The following is a 21486-nucleotide window of genomic DNA, read 5'->3' as shown; positions in this document are numbered from 1 at the left end:
TGGCAGGACACAGTTTTTATTTTTGGGATTTAAAGGTGATAGGAATTGATTTAAGGGTTGGGGTGAAGAGTAGAAGTTAGTTTTTTTTGGGATTTAGGAGGAGACAGATATGTTGAAACCATTTTTCAGCTGCTGTGAAGACCAATTGGGTAGAGGAGTGGAGTTCTGCAGGGAAGGAGCAGAGCAGATAAGAGTAGAATCATCAGCATACTGTATACAGGTGGATTTAGGGAGGGAAGTGGGTAGGTTATTTATAAATATAGAGAAAAGTAGAGGACCTAAGATGGACCCTTGTGGGACGCCTATAGTAACTGGGAGTAGAGAAGATAGATGGCTGTCCCAAAGCACTGCTTGTTTTCGATTTAAGTATGAATCAAACCACTGTAGTGCTAGTGGGTCAAGTGACAGGGATTCTAAAGTGTGGAGGAGAAGTTGATGGTTGACCATATCAAATGCAACCGATAGGTCTAAGAATATTGCAGAGGAGAACAGGTTGTTGTTACGATTTTTGTTTATTGTGTCAGTGAAAGAGAGAAGGGCAGTAGAAGTACTGTGGTGGGGCCTAAACCCATGTTGTGAGTCTACAAGCAAGTTGTTACTCAATAGATGTTGTAAGAGTTGATGGTGTATGCAGCGTTCCATTATTTTGGATAGAGGAGATAGAAGGGCAATAGACCGAAAGTTGGAGAGTTAGATTAGAGTTACCTCCTTTGTGGAGAATGATATGGGAGATTTTCCAACAGGAGGGGATTTTGGATTCAGTTATCGTTCTGTTTATTAAGATGGAGATTGGGTAGGCTAGTTCGGTTGCAGCTAGTTGAAGATATTCAGCTGGTAGTTTGTCGGCTGAAGGGGTGCAAGGTTTAAGTTTAGATAGTAATTTACGTATATAGGTTGTGGAGACAGTATGTAACTTCAGTATGGGGGTGCTGTTTAGGGTAGTGGTTTTTTGGATGGATAAGGTGGGAGTCATGGTGTTTGCCAGGGAGGTGACTGTTTGAGAGAAGAAGTCATTGAAAGTGTTGGCTATTGTGTTGGGTTGGCTTTAAGCTAGGCTAGCTGGGGTAGGGGTTTTGGTATTCCCCGGATGGAGTAGTTTGTTTATACCTGACCAAAATTGTTTGGGGTTTTGGTTTTGGTTTTGTTGATATTTAAAGTGATAGTTCTTTTTATCCAAACAGATAAGTTTCTTTGTTGAGTTTCTCAGGTGCTTGAAGTTCTGGTGGTCAGTAGGGTTTAACAACCAGAACATGAGTTATGGATAATAATTAATAAAGAACTGAATGCAGCAAGAGTCAAGTGGGATGATATGATCCTCCCAACATAACAATGAGGTTTACTATTACCTGATCTGAAGAGATATTTTAGAGCTACACAGTTACGGCTCTTATACATAACACAAGCAGAAAACTACAATTCAAAGTGGAAAGGGGATGATTATGAATTATGGGGAAGTTCAAGACACAAGGAAAGAATGAGATTCTGGACACAGAGCCTTAAGAACAGACAGAATATTACACTCAAAGAAGCAAAAAAGAATACAAGAACCAAATCAACAAGGGAATGGAGAAAGGAGATTTGAACAAAATGGATGACTGCAACTAAGGGCACAGAGAACAGGCAACAGAGGAATGGAATTTACTGGAAGAAGCTGGCAAAGAAACCAAGATATTTGGAACAAAATTAAAGAAGGAAAGGTAATAAAAATGGGAAGAGGCCAAGAAGGCATTTGGATTGCAGACTAGTGATTACATTCACGTATCAGGGATTGCTATGAGCGCTTAATTTATTTACTGGCATTTGTTTACTTGGAAAGTCCACTGGGCCAAGCAAAGCCCATTTTCAGTGGAGGCATGGGGAGAAAAGCTCCACAAAAAACACAAATAGAATACATAGTACATTACAAGGCACATTTTGAGTATATGCAGCACAGAGGGAGGAAAAACTGTTCTCAACATCAGTACATTTAGTATATATACACGTACTTGATACACACTTTAATTATATTGTAGTACAACTATAATTGACATGGAAGTATGGGTGAATATAAAATGCTTATAAACACACATTCTTGATACACTAATTACAAGGTAGTACAACTACAGTTGACGTAGTAGTGTGGGTGAATATAAAATGCTTAGCATTCAGATAATGACTGAGATTGAGAGTTAGGAAAGACTTTAAAAGGCCATAGTAGTGATACTAGAGGAAAATGAATGGAAGAATATAAGAACAAACATTTAAGAGGCTTTAAGCGATTACAGTAGAGGTAAGAAGGGTGGGAGTAATAACGATGAAGGTCAGGACAGAAGGTTGTTAGTAGTAATGGGTAAAAAGAGAGAGTGTGAAAAATGTTTGTGCACTTGAAACCGATGTATAGAAAAATGTGACTACAAAGGAGAAAAGGGGGAATGGTAGGAAGGCACTAAAGTCTAGGTATAGGCAAAGAGAAATGGAAGTGGAAATTTTACAAGAAAAACTTGCACTGTTGAGCTCTTACTTGAATCCAAAACAGGAGCTGCTGTTAAGAAAATAATTAGTGGGGCATACAGAATACTGGACTGTACCAACAGGAATCAAACAGAAGAGATGAAAACAAACTGGGAAGAGAGATTAGATATTAAACTCAAAAAGAAGCAATGGAAGGACACATGTATGGCTCCCAAATATGTAATAGGTATCCAGAAGATGTAGGATTTTTTGTCTGGAAGGGTTTGCAAAGATACTTTTATAATCCAAACAGATGCCAAATCATTTTGCCTCAGTTAGATGGCAAATATTGGAAGTGGAGAAGAAAGAGGTACCTGGGAACGTATGTTCTCAGAGTGTAATCAGTTGGCAGACTTAAGTTCCCTACACAGTTCCCTGTCAGAAATACTAAGTGAGCAAATGAACGTAACTAAGGAAATTTATACTTATGAGCTGGGATACAGGATCTGAACTGCCTAGATATAAGGCCTTCTTAAGTTTAATTCTGGTGGCTGCCAAAAACCAGCTGCAAGAAAACGGAAATCAAAATCTAAAACAATTGGCAAATATAAGTGGGGATCTTTAGAAAAGGGTAGAAGTAAATTGCATAGAAAAAATGGAACTTATGGAAACACATGCAGAAGAATGTTCTGGAGAAGGAATGAGGTTTAAAAGAAGGCAAGGGCTGAACAATTTATGTAGTGTTGCTTTAATTGTATGATATACAACAGTAAGTATGATACATAATATGTTAGTAAATATAAACTTAATATGGTTTGATTATTTTTATATGAACACAGATTAAAATAAGTCTGAAGTATGACTGTCTAAAGTGATAATTCAATAAAGGTATTTAAAAAAAAAAAAAACAAAAAGGGGGAGAATAAAACGTTATTTCCTGAAGTATACCACTAGATGGATCATATCCATATCATATCAATATCAGAAATCCCCACCCCCACTGTTTCACCATTTGATATGCTAAGGGTATGGAGAAGACTTCCTAAGGCTTTTCTGCAGTCAAAACCACAGAGTACTACATAAAAAGGAATCAGTCTAAAGATTTTCTGCTGTACCAAAGTTTCTGTGCTCGGTAACCAAAAAAAAATCACGTAAAGTAACAATATCAGTATTACTGTGCACTTTCAAATACTTACAGACAAGGCAGGAGTGTCTGGAAGAGGAGGGGTAGCTATAACATTAACTTTATCCTCTTCTGGCCCCCACCGGGACTTTTTTCTTTTTTTTGTACATGATGAAGCACTGGAGTCTGCTGGCTGGGATTCTGCGGATTCCACCTCACTGGACTCGGGACTTTTGCGTTTCTCTGCAGTTTCTGCAGCAGGGGTCAACACTCCACCATTATCCTTGTGTTTCTGGTACTCCTCTAGCTTGAAGCGATAGTACTTGTATCCTTTACTATTTGGTTCGTACAGAAAGCTACAACATTGTTAAAAATAAATAAAATTATTAAAAAAAAGCCTTTCCTTTTACACTACTGACAACAAAAAATTCTCACGTTATAAAAACATCAAAAACAGTGCATGCAACCTGCACATTATACTGGGCCAGTGCATAATCTAAATGTGCTTTTACTATTCATGACAGTCTTCAGGATATAATTTGTGTTTTGACAACCATTCTGTAGCCTTACGAATCTTTTTATAGTTTCACAAACTATAATTATGTGAAAGCACACCTATCATAACGGTACATCTTCTAGGAGAAATCACCAACAGCAAATATTTTGTTTTACTCACCTTACTACCTTCTTTCCAAGCAAGTAAATTCAGTCAAACAGAACTTAAGTCTCTAAGCCCACCAAAGTTGGCCGCACTTACTGCTACTTTTTAATTCTTTTTGGTGCACAAAGCACAAATCAACACATATGCTAGGATCTTGTAAGCTACAATCCATCCAACATGTAAATGTCAATGTAAATCCAACTATAACTAACAGTACAAAAATATGACAAGAGAATAAAACCATGCAAACTCATCAGGGAAAGAAGAGAAGGTGGTTTTATTATAAATAAGTATCCTCACACAGTGCTACATTTTCTGCTTCAGGATGACTCAGCATAACAATCACAATACGGATAGATTCAACAGTAGTATCAGCTTACCCATGGGAATTAAACAGTTTATACTTGCAGGATGTCTTGCAACACAGCCATACCAAAACTGGACCTACAGCTGCACCATCCAACTTGGCATTACCAATAAACTTATCAAACTGAATGCAAACCCCTTCGATGTAAGATGGGCTGCCATTTGGCTCACAAACCGGACACACACTGTCAAAGTGGGTGACTCCACATCAACCAGCAGAACTGCTGCCAGCGGGGACCACAGAGGTTAGTGCTGGACCCCCTACTGCTTGGTATATACTTCTCAGAAGTTCAGGTCAAAACTAAAGGGTTGTGGCTGATCAAGTTTGCAGATGACTGCAAACTAGATGCAAGCACAGACTCCCCAAATGATGTCAGTATACGCCAGGAGGGTCTCTCACAGGCCAACGACTTGTGTTATTTAGTCATAGTCTCAACCTGAATGCAAAAAAATGCATTATTCTCTTTTGTACAATGTCCCTTCACACTATCAAATAAACAACAATATCCTAAGTACCCATGAAGTGGTAAGGGACCTGGGATCGCAGGTTGACTGCAACCTTAACTTCGACTATCACGTGTCTACCACTGCAAGGAAAGCTTTCCATGTTGCTCACCTGATTAGTAAAGGTATTGCTTCAAGAGCAAAAAAGTTACAAACTCCCCCTATACTCGGCACTTATCCGGCCCATAATGGAGTATAATGCCCCATTAGGTATGTACCACACTACACACCTACAGAAAATGGAAAGAACTCAGACGTTTCTAACAAAGAAGATCAAGGGCCACCAGCATGTGCCTTAGATGGACAGACTAAAGTTCCTGTCACTATACTCCGTATCACATAGGGGAGACTTATGCCTGGCCTACAGAGCAACCCAAGACCCAAACCTAATGAGCTTACTGCATATTCATAAATCAAATAGGTCTAGAGCTACTCGTTCCAGGGACTTCAATATGGCCTGTGACAAACAGGGCATGCTGGAGGTTTACCTACTAGTGACTGCCACATCTTTGGAACAGGCTACCAATTCATGTGAAACAGAGCACCTCTGACACTGTTAAAGAGGAACCTGGACAAGTGGATGGGGCACCATAAATTCTTACTGTGGATAGCATCCACAACCCTCCTGGACATGGGCAGTCATCACTAAATGAAATCTTGGGTAATGACTAGTACTTCTACGGTATTACATTGGATTGAAATGGCTAGGCTTAAAATGACCTCCGGGTCGATAGCCTGGTTATCTCCTATGATCCTATGAAACCTTAATTTTGGAGGCAGTTCACATATTAAGACCCTGGAGTTCTAAACATACTCTTGCAGGAAAGAGAAAAAAAAACTTACCATGTCAGCCACTTTAACTCCACTATATCTGCAAGATAAACTCGCATTTGTCAAAATTAAATTTAAGGTCCAAGGTGGATGGGCTAGGTTTTCTGACAATCCGCAAATGATCCTCTACGGAAAGTTTGCACAGAAGGGTGTACTTCTACCAAAGGGACTGCTGAAGCACATGCATAGACTACAAACATACAAGCTATTGACTGATGAATAAACCAAATTAAAATCAAATAAGCAGTAGCAGCGGTAATAGTCAAGTAATCTTGGTATGGAACAATGTAAAGGACTGCAACATTTGACCCAGCTACACAAACAAATCTTTTCTACTTTTTTATGTATAATTTTTCTTGTGCTAAGCCACCCAGCTCTTTTTAAAAAATGTTCAAAAGTGCTGAAAAAGATCTACCATCATGAATCAAAATCTATTCTCCACGTTATCTGGTTTAGAGAACTGAGTCTGGAATGCAGTACTCATAGGTTCACAAGTATTTACCAGGCTAACAGCCAGAAGAGCCTTTTTTTTTTTTTTTTTCAAGTCTTCAGAACAGGTAATTCTGATACTGTTAGTTTTGCTGATCTGCAGGAGGTCCATCAGAGTGGGGTTTGGCAAGGCCCTGTATTGCCAGGCATAGATCTCCCCTCAACAGCCTGTAGGAGGCATCAGACATTTTACTTGCTCCCTGTATTCTTTTAGTGAGGAACCTCTGTGGACGTTCCATTTGTTGGATATGCCTGGTTAGGTACATACCAAAAAGAGTGCACTGTACTCCGTGACAGGTCTGATGAATGCCAAATACAGTGGAACAATGACCTCTGCGGACCTAGACGCCCTACCTTTGTTTATACGTTGTGCAAAACAATGATCCTCTCTACTCTAGACACGTGATGGCCCAAGGCTAGACTACTGTCCGTGTCCCCAAGTCCCTGACTACTGGGTCAACTGTCAATATGACAGTTTCCAGGGGTGGACAACTTCCCAAACGATAAGGTTACGCATTTCTTGGCATTCAGTTTTGGTCAGTGGCTCCGACACCAGTTGTTTCTCTGTGTCAGCCCCTCCTGGAGAACATTTGTATTGGTGTGGGACACACTGACAGCTCCTAATTTGCGATCATCTGAAAATTAAGTCAGCCAGAGACCAGTGACATTGGCTTTGACTTCAGAAAAGTAAATGCCAAAAAGGAGTGGTTCAAGGACTGATCCCTAAGGGACTCCGCTTGTGCCTGGTCTCTTTATAGAGATGGACTTTCCAGTTAAACTTCCTGGGTCCTGTCTGAGCCAGCTGGTTATCCACCAGGTGACATATGGGTTTGTACCTAAACTCTTGAGTTTGTCAACAATGCCTGAGTGGGGTATTGTATCAAATGACTTGGCCAGGTCAAGGTAGGCAGTGTGAACCATTGTGCCCTCATCCACTGCTTTAGTGACCTTCTCAAAGAGGTCCACCAGGCTGAGTAAGCACAACCTGCCCTTGAAACCAAACTGGGTTGGGTCCACTGTTTGGAGATTTACTACATCATTACTGATCATTTCCATGGATTTGCATACACTGTCTGTAGATGGCCCACCTTTGTGCAGAGAGACGACTGTTGCTGTTCTCCATTTATGAGGCACAAAGCTGTTTGGAGGCTACACAAACAGCAATTCCACAAGGCCCGACAGGTAATGTTTCATGCTATTTAGAAGGCATCCTGAGATACTGACTGGGCCCATTCATGCAGTGTTCTTGGCCTTCGAGAGAACATTAAGGACCCGTTTCCTAGTGGTAGCAGGGAGAGTTATATTTGATGGTATTTCCTAATGAAAGGTTGAGGGGGAGACAGCGGTAAAGTTGGAGCTGAATTTTTCAACCACTAGGTTTACTATATCTTCTGGCTCAGTATAGATGGCTCCATTTATGAGTTTTGCACACAGTTATGTACAGTCTTTGAAGATTAAGACATACCTTTTCTTTCAGCCATTCTTTGCAGTTGTCCTTGGCCTGGAAGGCCAAATTTATCTCAAAATTTGCTTTGGTAGACTATTTGTCTTAAGAGTTGTTTGTTTAGCTTGAGTGGTTTTATTCTGCTGGGTGCTGCACCTCCTAATTTTTGCCACGATTTTCTTCCTTCTGTTATTCAGCCTATTGATTTTGTGACTCCACCAGGGTGGCTTGTTTTTGAGTTAGTTCTGTACTTCTTCCTGGTGGGTACACTGCCTCTATGCAGCTATTAACATGCGTATATAGGGTTTCTGTGAACAATTCTGCATAGGCAGCAGTGTTCCCAGTGTTTATGGGGCTTCAAATTTTGCCAGGTTATCACTTAATAGAAGTTAGCTAGCCTTAGAGTAAGTTCCTGAATATTCCAGGGTTAGCCGGGGGTCCAGGTTTTACTTTTTTTACTTCTTCAAAGGAGGCCATTGGTCTGACCTAACAAAAGACATTACACTGGGGGTGGGTGTGCATCACTCTCCCATATTAGTGAGGACCGGATCCAGTACGTTTGGACACCTGGTTGGTGTTCTGACAATCTGGTCCAGGGTGTTTGTGTTTACAAAATCCAGGAATCTCTGTGCCTGTACATCTGAAGTCATATAAGATTCCCAGTTAATAGTGGGGTAATTAAAAATCACCAACGAATATGGTATTGGGTAGGATGGTGAGGGTTTCCAATAAGTTTAAATACGCTGTATAGGTTTCCTGGGACATACAAGGGACCTATAGCTTGCAAGGAGGTGGTACTGGATTTTGCCTATGGTAATTTGAACACTGAGTAGCTCAAGTGCATTGTCCTGTCTGACCAGCCTTGAGGTACATTGCTGATGTAAATCAAGATACCTCCTCCTTTAGTCCCCCATCTGTGTAGTAGCTAGTCTAAATGTGTGGAAGGCATTATAACCTTGCACTGTCGGTGTGCCCTCTGCAGCTTTAAACCAGGTCTCAGTGACCACACAAACGTCAGCATTCCCTAGGATAAAGAGAGCTTCTTGGGAGTGGATTTGTGTTTAGACTCCTAGCATTGAGCAGTGATACAGTCATACTTTCTTGGTTTTGATTTACTATGTCGAAAGTACTTTCAGTTTGGCGTTGTCTAAAAAAAGGCACTATGGGGAAGACAATGTTTTAGCCAATATTCAAAAGCCTAGAAGGGAGAGGTGCAGACCATCCCTGGCAAAGCAGCATGGTCTGCTGATCATCTCCTTCCATGCTGACAAATACTGCACCCCCTTAGAATGACACTGGAAACTAAGCCAATTATTAAAAGTCAATCATCTTTTGTTCATATTGTGGCATCATCCTTGGAGAAGGTAAAATGCTGCTCGATGCTGGGCTCATACCAGCCTGGGACACACATTCCGAGAACTCCATAATTTCTCTCTCCATATAGTCTAGGGAGATATGTCTCATGTATTTACACTCACGTGGACTAGGAGTCATACTGATACTTGTGGTCCAATGACCTGAGTGCATGTGTAATGTGGCAGATCCTAGCCCCTGATAAGCAACTGACGAGGACATTCTCCTTACTCAGTCTGGTGAGGGGATCATCAGTGTTTCTCATGATGGAGTCTCCAATGACCAGAATGTTGGGTTATGAGGTGGCTTGCCTTACGGGCTTAGAAATAGAGGCTCCATAAGATGCGACTACGTGTTGATGTGGGTGCTGTTTTGAAAGAGTGCATTCGGGGCTGATGAGAGTATCTGTTATGTGTACTTCATCTAGGAACTATTTGGGGTTTAGGAACATTACATTTCATTTAAGTGCCTCAGCATATATGGGTTTATATGTTTGTTTTGAATGGTGTGTGACCGGTGCAGCATGTGTACTAAGGACAACTTTACTTGACATTAGGAGCACTTTTGTGACAGCTTTGCCTCCAGTGACATTATGTAACTACTACTCTGGCATACCATATCAAATTGTTTGAGAATTAATTGGTTGTCAGTAAACATGAGGCAATTTCTACATTCCCTCAGGATGCCCATATTGACCAAGCTGGTAACAGAGATAGTGGAAAAAGTTCATATCCACAGCAACAAATCCTTTTTTTTTTTTTTTTTTTTTTTTTTTTACTGATTAGACGGTTAGAGTAAGAATATGAAGCAATGTCAGCAGTATCCGGTTTGCAACTCTGGGCACACTGCTCGCCTATTCAAATCATTAGGGTGGCTAGACAGACAGGGGTGCTGATGGTCACCTGTGGACTGCGCAAAGAGATGAAGCAAAAAGCACAGTTGTGTACACTTACCATAAATGTAGATGTTCGAGTGTATTCACTGTTGCAATCTCACTTGGGTTATCTGCCTGCAGGTAGCCCTCAGTCGGCCCGAATACTAGAGTCTTAGTATTTCTGCATCGGATGCAATCTCTTCTTCCATGACGTCAGGTCGTCAGGGGTATAAAACAGTCAGCTGCCGCCATTACATCAGTTTTTCTTGCTGCAAATGTCAGGAGCCCTCAAATAGGGAGCTGGTATATGGTGGGGACCACCACCAGTAAAAAGTAACTACCAATGCCATTAGGAATGAACACAGAGAGGAGAAGTAGAAAGATAGAGAAAAGCCAGGGGGCTGGAAGGAGGGAAACCAATACTGCAAAACAGTGAATACATTCTAACATCTACATTTATGGTAAGTGTACACAACTGTACTATGTTCTTCGTGTTTCACTGTTGCAGTCACCACACTTGGGTTGATTCCCAAAGCTGAGGAAGGGTGGAGGCAGTCAAGAAGTGTTAGGGCTGGCTAGTAGGCCTTGCAAGACTGCTGCAGCAAATCCATCCCTGGATTTAGAAAAGAATGCAAGTGGTAATGCTTGTTGAAGGTGTGTACAGAACTCCAGGTTGCAGCTTCCAGAATGTCCCTGGTAGGGATTCCCCTGAGGAATGCTGTAGAGGTGGAAGTAGCCCTAGTGGAATGTGGTCTGATCCCCTGTGGGGTAGGTTTTCCATGGTGCTTGTAGCAGAAATGGGTACAGCGTGCCATCCATTTGGAAATGGCTGTTTTGAAATGGCCTTACCCTCTGCCCCTGTAGCAAAGCTGACTATCAGCTGGTCAGATTTTCTGAAAGGCTTAGTCCTGTCAAGGTAGAACCTGAGCTGTCTGTGCATGTCCAAGGAGTGCAGGATCCTTTCTCCTTTATTCTGAGGATTAGGGAAGAAGGTTGGCAAATGGATAGATTGGTTTAGAGCCACACTGGACACCACCTTAGGCATAAGGATGGGTTAGTCCTGAAGGACACCCTGTCAGCATGGAAGATAATGAATTGTTCCACAGACATCAGTGCCTGCAACTCAGACACTCTTCTTGCTGATGTTATGGCTAAAAGCAAGGCTGTTTTTCAAGAGAGGAATTTTAACTCTGCTGAGGCAGCAGGTTCAAAAGGGGGAAGTTTGAGCTTTTCCAATAGAAAGTTACAGGTCCCAGGCAGGGGTGGGTGCTCTCCTAGGGGGCCTTAAGTTGTTGGCCCCTCTCAGGAAATGTTTGATGAGAAGGTGAAAAAAAATAGAGGTGGCTCAGTATTACAATGAGCTGAGATGGCAGAGGCATGAATCTTAATGGAGGAGAAGGATAGGCCTCAGTGGAGTAGCGCTGCTAGGTAATCCAGGATTACAGATAATGAGCGTGCTTGATGGGGCCTTCCCTTGACACAGATTCCAAGAAAAATATCCTTTTCCACTTTTCTGCATAGGATTTCCTAGTACTAGGCCCTCCTGGCTTCAAGAATAATGTCCAGCACTCGTTTGCTGAAGGTCGCTGGTGGGATATTCACGGGATAAGCCAGGCTGCAAGGTTTAGGGTTTGCAATTGCTGATGCAAATTCTGCCCCTCCTGCTGAGACAGCAGGGTAGGAATCTGGTGAAGATGCCAGGGTGGCACTGTTGTCAGGCTGCGTAAAAGAGGGTACCAGTGCTGGCATGGCCAGTCTGGGGCAATAACAATTGCGCTTGGCCTGTCCCGTTTCATCTTGAGAAAGTACTAGAGAGAAGGAGCAGAGGGGGGGGGGGGGAGGCATAAACTGAGAGGTTTTCCCATTGAAAGGATAGGGCATCCACCTTCCAGGCCCTGCTGTGAGGGTTCCTGGTGCAGTATTTGCTCAACTGGTGGTTCTTGGGGGAGGCAAAGAGGTCCACCTCCGGCATCCCCCACTTCTGGATCAGAAGGTTGAAGATGTTGGGCTCCAATTTCCACTTGTGTGGGTCTAGGAGATTTCTGCTCAAGTCGTCTGCCAGTGAACTTTGTTTGCCTGGCAGGAATTGAGCTTGTAGATGCACTTGGGTGCTCAAGGATGTGTTCCACAGAGCCATAGCTAACCTGCAGAGTGGGTAAAAATGGGTTCCCCCCTGCTTAGTCCTGGAAGGATTAAGCATCTGAAGGCTGTCAGAGCATTTTTGAAAGCTAGCATTTATTTTTGATTGATGTGCAGGCGAATCTGGCCTGGGCTCATGTGGCCCTGAATGCATTTGCCTGCCATGCGAGCCCCCCAGTCTGATGAGTCGGTTGTCAGGGGTTGGGCTGCAAGAGGTTGAGTGAAAGGGAAATACCTTTAGGTCCCTGGGAAATGGTCTCTGGATTCGCAGTAGGATTCTTGAAGAGAAATTTGTGGGAATCAGGTACTCTGTAGTACCCGTCAGGTGCCCTTGGGGCCGGGGGTAATGTATCTGGAGTAAGACTAGATTCCATAAAAACATCATCTACAACATCCAGAACAGGGGGTAGAGCTAGAGGCCTGTGCTGAGGCAACTCAAAATTCTCAGTGTCTCTTTTTTTGGACTGAGGGTAGTCTTCGCATTCCCAGTGAAAATGCTCTCTTAAAGTACACAAGGTTTCACCAAAAGAAAAATCCTTTGGAGGGGAGGCAGAAGGAATGGATTACTCTGCATCTGAGTCCTCATAGGCTGATAAGAGCATGTCCTGATAATCAGAAGGGTCAGAGTTATCGGACTCCTGGGTCTGTAGAAATCAGAAGGAAACTCAATTATTTGTCTCTTAGCAGAGGAAGATTGGTTTCCCCTAATTAGGGGAATAAGGTCTTCATGGGAGCTTAAGCATGCGCTTTGGTAGTCTGTTTTCTAGGCGTAGTGTGTACTCTGGGCCTAAGAAACTCAGTCATTTTGGCTAAAAAAGTAGTAGGTTTGATTCGAACATCGGCAGGACAGAATACACCCCCAGAAGCCGGTGCCTGCAAAGCGGCTCCGGACCCATCCAAGGTAGAGACATCTGCAGGTTCCATAGACAAAAGAAGCACCGCGCGGCATACCGGACTCCGAATGGGTCTCAGCAGAGGCCTCTGAATCCACAGAAGCAGGCATCAGGGGGGCTGCATAGGTGCCTCACTGAGTACCGGCGGACTGGCGACTAGCTTAACGGAAGCATCGTCGGCAGTTTTGGACCTATGCGGTCTCTCTCTGTCTTTATCTTTGTGGTTTTTTTGGGAAGATCGGTAGTCAGATGGCTTATCGAAGCCATTTCGGAATATGGAGAACGACAGTGAAAGAATTGAGTGACGAAGATAGCCCGACGACGAATGGTTTGGGCGTTAAACAAGGCATAAAACAGATAGTGAGGAACATCATGGTCTGGGCCTAAACAGGTGACACAGTAAGAATGAGAATCTCTGTGAGGTATTTGCTTTCCACAGGCAAGACAATTGTTAACCTTTTCTGACATTGGTTAGAGCAAGAAAAAAGGATCCCCAATGGGGTACTTAGCTTTAGAAGACTTCAGGATTATAACTCTAAAACGAAAAATTTCAGGTAGCGGCCGACCGGCACTTGCGAACTGCTTCAGGCTCCTCCTTGGCAAGAAAGACTGGGGTAATGGCGTCGGCTGCTTGTTTTATACCAGACTACCTGACGTCATGAAGAAGCGACAGCATCCGACGCAGAAATACTAAGACTCTGGTATTCGAGCCAACCAAGGGCTACCTGCAGGCAGATAACCCAAGTGTGATGACTGCAACAGTGAAACAAGAACAACATCATTCTGTAAATCTGCTGTGTTCAGCTTTGATTCACGATCTCAAGCATCTGCTAAATGACAAGTTAATACTACCCTCATGTTCCAGATTTATATTACAACTGTGTTAAAAAGCCTGTTTTACAATACAAGACTTTAATAAATGTTGTGTTTAAAAAGACAGTGTTGAGAAGTCCATTCCCAAATTCAAATTCTCTCTGTAAAGTAGAACAGGTCTAGTTCTTCTTTGGTTATGTATCAATATTGTACTGTGTCTGTAGTGATTTGGAGATGGACAGGCTGAAAACTGTCCCAAAAAACTATTGGGGCATGCAGACTACTTTGATCTAAATGAAGATGATAATGAAATGACTTATCCTAATAAGATCAGCTGACCTGTACTGACACATTGATGAAATGGTGTCCCTATGTCCAATCCAAATAAACTAAAGCAATTTACTGAACTCTGGACAAAGGAAGCAACATTATTCCAGTGGATAAATTTCCTTATCTGGCTACACAAGGAATTCCATATTTATGCCCTGTAAATATATTATAATGTTTCAGAGATGTTACAGTGTTTCTTGTATGTAAACTTGCCAGACATACAACATAAGAGCATGAAGACATGCATCCCAAGAACTGTCTTGTAAAATGCATCAGGACTGCTGAATCTCAGTTTGCCTGCCCTGGGGTGGAAGACCTCCATGTGAGAATACCTTCATCAGCAAGGACTCCACATCTATCCCTAGAAAGTTACTGACACTGAAGAGTCAAGAAGAATGTCTTAGAGTTATGGTTACTCCCACACACTGCAGTGGATGAGTCATGCCCTGTCTCAACAATTACCCAGTCTTTCCCAGTAATAAACCACAACCATATAAGGAAGACTGCTACTTTTTTCTTTTCGCTGCATGCAAACATAAAATCTGGTAAATACCATTAAGACTGTGGATAGCATAAAGTGCATAAATGAAAACAGTCTCTGAAAGGGATTATCTGTCTGGAATCTAGAAATTTCTAAGTCTCAATGGGCTCTGAAAATATTCATACTATATGTCTAAGTAGCTTTGCAGCAACTTTATTCTATGAAGAGCAGCATCGTCTTCAGTCACCATCCTGAATGATTCTGCACGGACTCTCCATTTCAGAGCAATAAATCCAAAACTGTCACAAGGAAACAAAGGGAGGACATATGTCTAGTGCCCAAGTATGCAACAAGTCTTGGCAATTTAGGATGTTTGCATTGAAGTATTTGTATAGATATTTTTATACCCAAAGCAGACTCCAAAGAATTTTTCCTCTGGTAAATGGCAAATGTTGGAGGTGCGATGGGGATGAAACAAGTAACTAGGATCATAATGAGCTGGGAGACTTCAAAAATTCTCTGAAGAGTATTCTGTCAGAAGTATTGGGTGATCAAATGGTTATAACCAAGGAAATTATTTTTGGGCTGGAATACAGGATCTGAATTGCCTAGACATACTAAAGCCTTGCTAAATAATTCTGGTGACCTCCAAAAAAGCAATTATCAGAAAATGGAAATCAAAGTCTAAACCAACTGTTTTTGAACTATTGAATATTGTAACAGAGATAAAAGAACTGGACGTTAGATATCTAGGAAAGGGTAGGAGCAAATTCCATAACAAAAAATGGAAATTGTGGGAACAATACATGCAGAATAATGTTTTGGACAAGGAGTGAGATTTAATGGAAGGCAGGAATTGAGTAATTTAGGCAATGTGGAATTGAAGATACTAAAAAAGTGATGCATACTGCGTATATAACATGTTCATATGGTTTATTTTTTTATATAAATGTTTGCCTATGTCTTAAGTGATAATTCAATAAAGGTGTTTAATACAGAACTGGTCTTCAGGTGCTGTTCTACAGCGGAACCAGAAATAGTTTGGACTAAAATCTCAACATCTCTGACTAAAAGAAAACCTCTAAACTGCCTGCTTTCTAGAATGTGTTCCATCAGGTAAAGGGCTTTATACACTGAATGACAGAGATGTTATGTAGAGCAATCTGCCCTTGTGATTTTTGAACAATGTTTATTGAAAAATCCTGTCAAACTTGCTTCCAAAAAACTAATATTTCTTGAGTTTTGTTCCCAGGTAGAAAAGTAACTCGAGACGTTTCACCTAGAGGTACTGGGGAGTGCGGCAGTCAGTTTGAAGATCTATGACTCTACCAATAAATCTACAGTTTCAAACACTGTGTACTGTACTAAACATTCATCCTTCAATCGGTCTCAATAATATCACACACACAGTGGGAGACATTGGGGTTTCAGACAGATAGATAAAATATCTTGTACTGCAGGATTACAGAACTTGATTTGTGACAAACAGTATGCATCATGCAAACCAGACCCCTGCATATTCCACTGCTCTCATTGACTTCAACAGGTTGCAGTAACTGTCTAAGTTTATACCAATTTAAGTTTCAGGTGGTTTGGAAAAGTTTTTTTAACAGCGTCTCCAAGCTTTTCTACTGAAGCTCGGACTAACTACCTTTTATTTGGGGAGGCCACATTACGTAATAAGAGTCTATAAAACAAAAAGATTAAGATGAAGCATGAAGCACCACGCTTCATTAGGATTCCTATAGGGGAACGCAAGAACCTTACTAGCCTGAACAAAGCACCAGCCAAAAAAGCCCAGTAAGCCAAAGGTCTGGGTCAGTGACAAAGGAAAGTAGAGATGCAGGACTGAAAGGGAAGCAACTGCCAGAGGTTACAAGGAGGTACCAGACAGGATATTTTCCACTATTCATGAGACAAAGGAAGTTGAGAAAGGGTAGAGATCGGGTAGAGCTCATCCTCAAGGACATGCGAAGGAATGGAGAGAGATACTAGTTAAAAATCCCATGAAATTACATAAAGATCAAATAGGAGGCAGAACTACTTAGAAGAGCCATATACAGGGTGTGAAAAGCAAATATGGAAATTTAAAGCTACTGTTTTAATATTTTTGTACTTTTGAAGCAGTGAGTTATAAAAAAAAAAGTTCATTGCAAGAGATTTTATATGAACTCCTTTGTCACATAAATAAGACATATGTAAACCATGAGAACTGTCACAAGTGTGGCAATATTATTAGTAAAATTAAGCTGACACGACAAGGCAATCCATGGAAGTTAATATGCCAAAAGTGAAGAAAAAATAAAAAACTTCAATAAAAAGTAAATGGATGGTAGAGAGCTGTGTTGCACACAGTGGAAGGAGGGTGGATTATGCTGAATGTTGGTGGCTCTCCAGGTCACCGAACTTTGTGGGAGAAGACTTAAGTACAAGCAGGATGGATAGCAGGAGTCACAAGGGAGGAAAAATGAGACAACAGAGTGTAAAACAGATCCCTAGAGGAGTATAAAATTAAGGGGAGAAAAGAAAGAGCCCATTCAATGAAAGAAATACATGAGAGCAGTTACTATTACTTGCAGATGGCACCTTAAGTACATACAACAAAACTGTGTCAGTGGTTTTAACAATAAGTGTTAGCAGATGAAAAAAGAGAAAAGGTACAAAAAGGAACATAAAAAACATAAAAGGATAAAGACAGATGAGCAGAGAACCCATATGGTCTACAAGCACTGCCATGGTTGTGACAGATACGGACAGGCAGGCAATTCCTACCAAATCAGAAACACTTTACATCTGAAGGAGGAAGTAATTTCTGTAAATATGTACATAGTAAAAGAGGAAGGGTGGAGGGGGAAAGGGGAAAAACAAAGGAATAGAAAGACCATGTAGGACTCCTGGAGGAGGAAACATGACAACGAAGTGACAACTGATAAACTGACAGAAAAAGGAAAGGCAAAGAGGTAAGTGTGAAAAGATAGGCTTAACATAACTTAAGGTGGATGAAATGGTATACATGTTGTGGAACATGAATGGGTTGCGAGCACATTTTCTAGCAGTGCAAGAAACAAACTAACCAACAGCACCATAAAGCACTTGGAGGACAGGGATATAACTTTGCTGCAAGTGCTTCCTCGCAGAATAAGAGACAAAGAAGGATGGCAGTATTAAAGAGGAATTTTCATTTTGAGGCAGATGGCAGAATAGCAGAAAGAAACAAAAGTTATGCACTTACCATAATGATAGCCCTGTGTTGTCATCTTTTTGCTCAGTTCAACCTTTGGGTTATCGGATCAGACCTTGGCACAACTAGAAACTGTGAATCCAAGGCTCTGCACCTCCTCTCTTTCCAATAATCCCTCTCTTCTTCCACATACCTTAGATAAAGTTTGCCTACTTATTAGCCAACAAAATCTCTCATTATCTCATAGATTAAACATGTTAAATGCTACACTGGAAAATAACATGGAGAAAACAACCAACTGAGGTTGTGAGGTAACAAGATTATTGATTAAGTCCATTCAATCAAAGAGGAGCACCAGGGAAACAAATGTGGAAAGAGGAAGGGGAGGAAGGATGTTGAAAAAGATGAGAAGACAAGATGGATCTAGTGTTGTGTTGAGTATATAACTTTCATATCAGATTATGCATTTTTTTCATCCAATTCAACCTTTTGAACACATTCTCCCACCTGCCACAACTCAGAGATATCAAGGAAGGGTATTCCTGAGAAGGGTGGATCCAAAAAAGGTACAATGGCCATGACTATGCATCCAGTTTTTACAACAGATAATGAAGGTACCCTGTGAACCAAACTGGCTGAAGCACAGACTTCCATCTCCAGGAACTCTGTGCATAAAAGCAGTAGAACCAGTTACAGCCCTCATTGAGTGAGCTCTTAGTTTCCAAGCTGGGGTGTCGCAATTTTTCTTATAACTAAAGCTATGCAGTGAGACAGGCACTCTGATCATGTGACTTTCAAAATATTCTGTCCTAGCTTGGCTTTAGAACAGGTTACAAACAGCTGATCAGACTTTTCTGATATCTTTAGTCCTATGGAGATAAAGCCTAAGCTCTCTATGGACATGTAAGTGGAGTACGTTCTCTTTTGTTAAAAAATTGAGCAAAAATACTTTGAAGTTTATGGTTGGATTAACATTGACTTCACATGCCCATTTTGGAATAAATATAGGGCACGTTCTCAAAGAAAAGCGGTCTTTGTGGAAAAAAATAAAGTAAGGAGGTTTACAAGAAACTTGTAATTCAGAAATCCTTTTAGTTGAAGTGATAGCCACAAGAAATTAGTCTTCCAAGAATGGTATTAAGTCCCCTTTAGCTGCCAGTTCAAAAACATTTTTAACACTTGAAGCATGACAGTTATGTCCCTTGGAGGGACAGGATTCCTTATGGGAGGTCCCAATAAGAACGCTCCCTTTAGAAAAGGCTTTGAAGTTGTTAGAGAGGCTATATCCATTTGATTGTGTCCAACATGGAAACGGGAAATAGCCACTAGTTGCACTGTTGAAAAACTGAAGCCCTTTTGGAAAAGGTCTAGCAAGCAATCTAGAATAGAAGAAAGTGTAGATGAAAGGGGATCGATCCCTTTAGCTGTTCCCCAGCTAGAGAATCTCTGCCACTTGCTGCAAATCAGTTAACAGCCTAACAAAATATGAACCACTTGAGTGGAAAGCTGGCATCTCTGGCCACCATTAAAAATGGAGGAACCACAAAGTTAAGTTTCAGTGCCTCTGGGGTCAGGTGAGGATACCCAGATGGGTGTTAGAAGACCTGGACAGCTGCCCAGTGAAAACAAAGTAAATAATGCCAAAGAAAGTGGAACCACACTTGTAGAGACCAGAAAGGAGCAATGAGGATAACTTGGCCTTACACCTTCTTGTTTTCTGAACATAATTTAATCAGAGGAAAGGGGGGGGGGGCATACAGAAGACCTGAAGGATATCTGTGGCCTAGAGCATCCCTTGGTGATTGTCCCTGGGGAGGGATTAGGGGAAAAGTAACTGCTGCACTTGTGGTTTAGGTATTAAGCAAAAGATTGCAGCATGGTTGGTCCCAGTGGCTAAAGAAATGATTCACTACTGTTTGGGTTATCACTCGTGTATTATCACACACTCATGGTCTCTCTCTGCACAGACAATATCAACAGGTTCCATACTGCTCGACTTGAATGGATCACGTGTTGACTGTCTAGATGTACATCACACCCCTGTGGAAGATGCCTGGAAAGCCTGCAATGCTAGGAGGAGATGTGGAGAGTGGCTTCTTTGTTAGACCATAAATCCTGAAATGTCTTCCCTTTTGAAAAAGTGTGCAAGTTGCAAAAGCACAAGTCTGTTTTTATTAAATCTGTCCAGCGCTCCAGATTCCCTATCAAGCAGATGGACATATGTACTCTCCTTATACAGCGTTTTTTTTTTTTGTTTTTTGTTTTTCTAGTGCCTGCTGCAACAACCATTATACCTACTGGGGGATGCTTGCTCCAGTGTGCTCTATCTTTAAGTGCAACCAAAATTTTACCTGGTTTCCTCTGGACTGGTTCTGCTGTAGCAATATCCTTCCAAGCCCGCTGAGTTACCATGTCTGAGTGCATCAGCACCCAGGAGGTAGAAGACTCCGCTCTAAAAGCTTACAGGAGTACAAACTCTTCAAGGGAGTGCATACCAGTGGACCAACACCCTTGTTGTTTCATCAATTTGAAAATGTCACCAAAGGTGAAATCCTTCAGAGGGGATCTTGGGGACCCATTCCCTTCAAGTCTGTCTCTTTACTGACAGACTTCAGAGAGGAATCTAAGGTCTCCTCTTACATGTCGGTTTTCTGAGCACTGCCTTGACTAGGCTTCCAAAAACAGGTCAGAATCAGACAAGAAACTCAGATGGTGAGCAGCTCCCCAGGCTAAAAGCTGCTGACTGGCCCCATCGATGAAAATGGAGTCACAGCATCCAAAAGAAGTTGGGATGGAGTGAAGTGTATGGAAAAAGCACCTCTTCTCTTGGCAAGCAAGAACCCTTTCAAAAGCTTTGAATGTTGAGACAGAGATAGTGCCTGAAAAGACTCCCACTACATCATGATGAGCCTTCCCCCAACCTCAGTCTCCCCATATCAGACGTTGACATCGGGGTCAAGCTATCTAGTGCTTAGGTGTTCAGCAAAAGAGTCTGCTCAAAAGTTTTTAGTTCTGACTCTGCGCTTCAAGCCCAGACACAATGCTTCAGCTCAGAAATTCAATACCTTTGAATTTGGAAGAAGCAGAGTAAGGGACACAGTTGTAGTTAACAGGACTGTCTGCTCCAACAAAGATGATCGTGGGAAGCTCGGATCCATAGGCCTCAAATCTGAAGGGCAAACCAGGATCAAAGAAATTAGTGCAGGGGTAAGTTATAGCTGTTCTCAGAATATCCTGTGTTAAAGCTGGGAGAACCCCTAGATGAATTATCCTGTCAGCATTTGCTTTTGTAAGGCTCCTCGATAAATGAACAGACATGGAGGGTGACTCCACTGATGGCATTCTTGACGAGCACCTCTCTTGAAAGAGAATGGAAATGAGGACTCACCAGCTCCACTGTATACAAAAAAAAAAAAAAAAAAGTGGTGGCAGGTGTCGGAAGAGAAAGCCAAGGAGTTTTCAGTGGCAGACACAAGGGATAAGACAAGATCAGTGACCACTTTCTAGACATTTTCACTCTCTTCTCAGATTTTTATCTCTCAACTTTTCATACACACACATATATATAATTAAA

The 21486-nt window shown here is 41.7% G+C and overlaps 1 protein-coding gene across 1 annotated transcript in view; it reads right to left on the bottom strand.

Annotated features, from left to right (window-relative positions):
* SUGP1 (SURP and G-patch domain containing 1) overlaps positions 1–21486 on the bottom strand; it is a 397363-nt gene that overhangs the window by 185182 nt on the left and 190695 nt on the right. The window contains exon 6 of the mRNA XM_044054782.1: positions 3618–3922. Within this exon, the coding sequence (XP_043910717.1) occupies positions 3618–3922 (305 nt within the window). The remainder of the gene's footprint in view (positions 1–3617; positions 3923–21486) is intronic.

This window comes from Protopterus annectens, chromosome 13.part0 (genome assembly GCF_019279795.1).
Source record: "Protopterus annectens isolate FY-2018-M chromosome 13.part0, PAN1.0, whole genome shotgun sequence".
NCBI classification, from domain to species: Eukaryota; Metazoa; Chordata; order Ceratodontiformes; family Protopteridae; genus Protopterus; species Protopterus annectens.
This window is presented reverse-complemented; position numbering and strand designations above follow the sequence as displayed.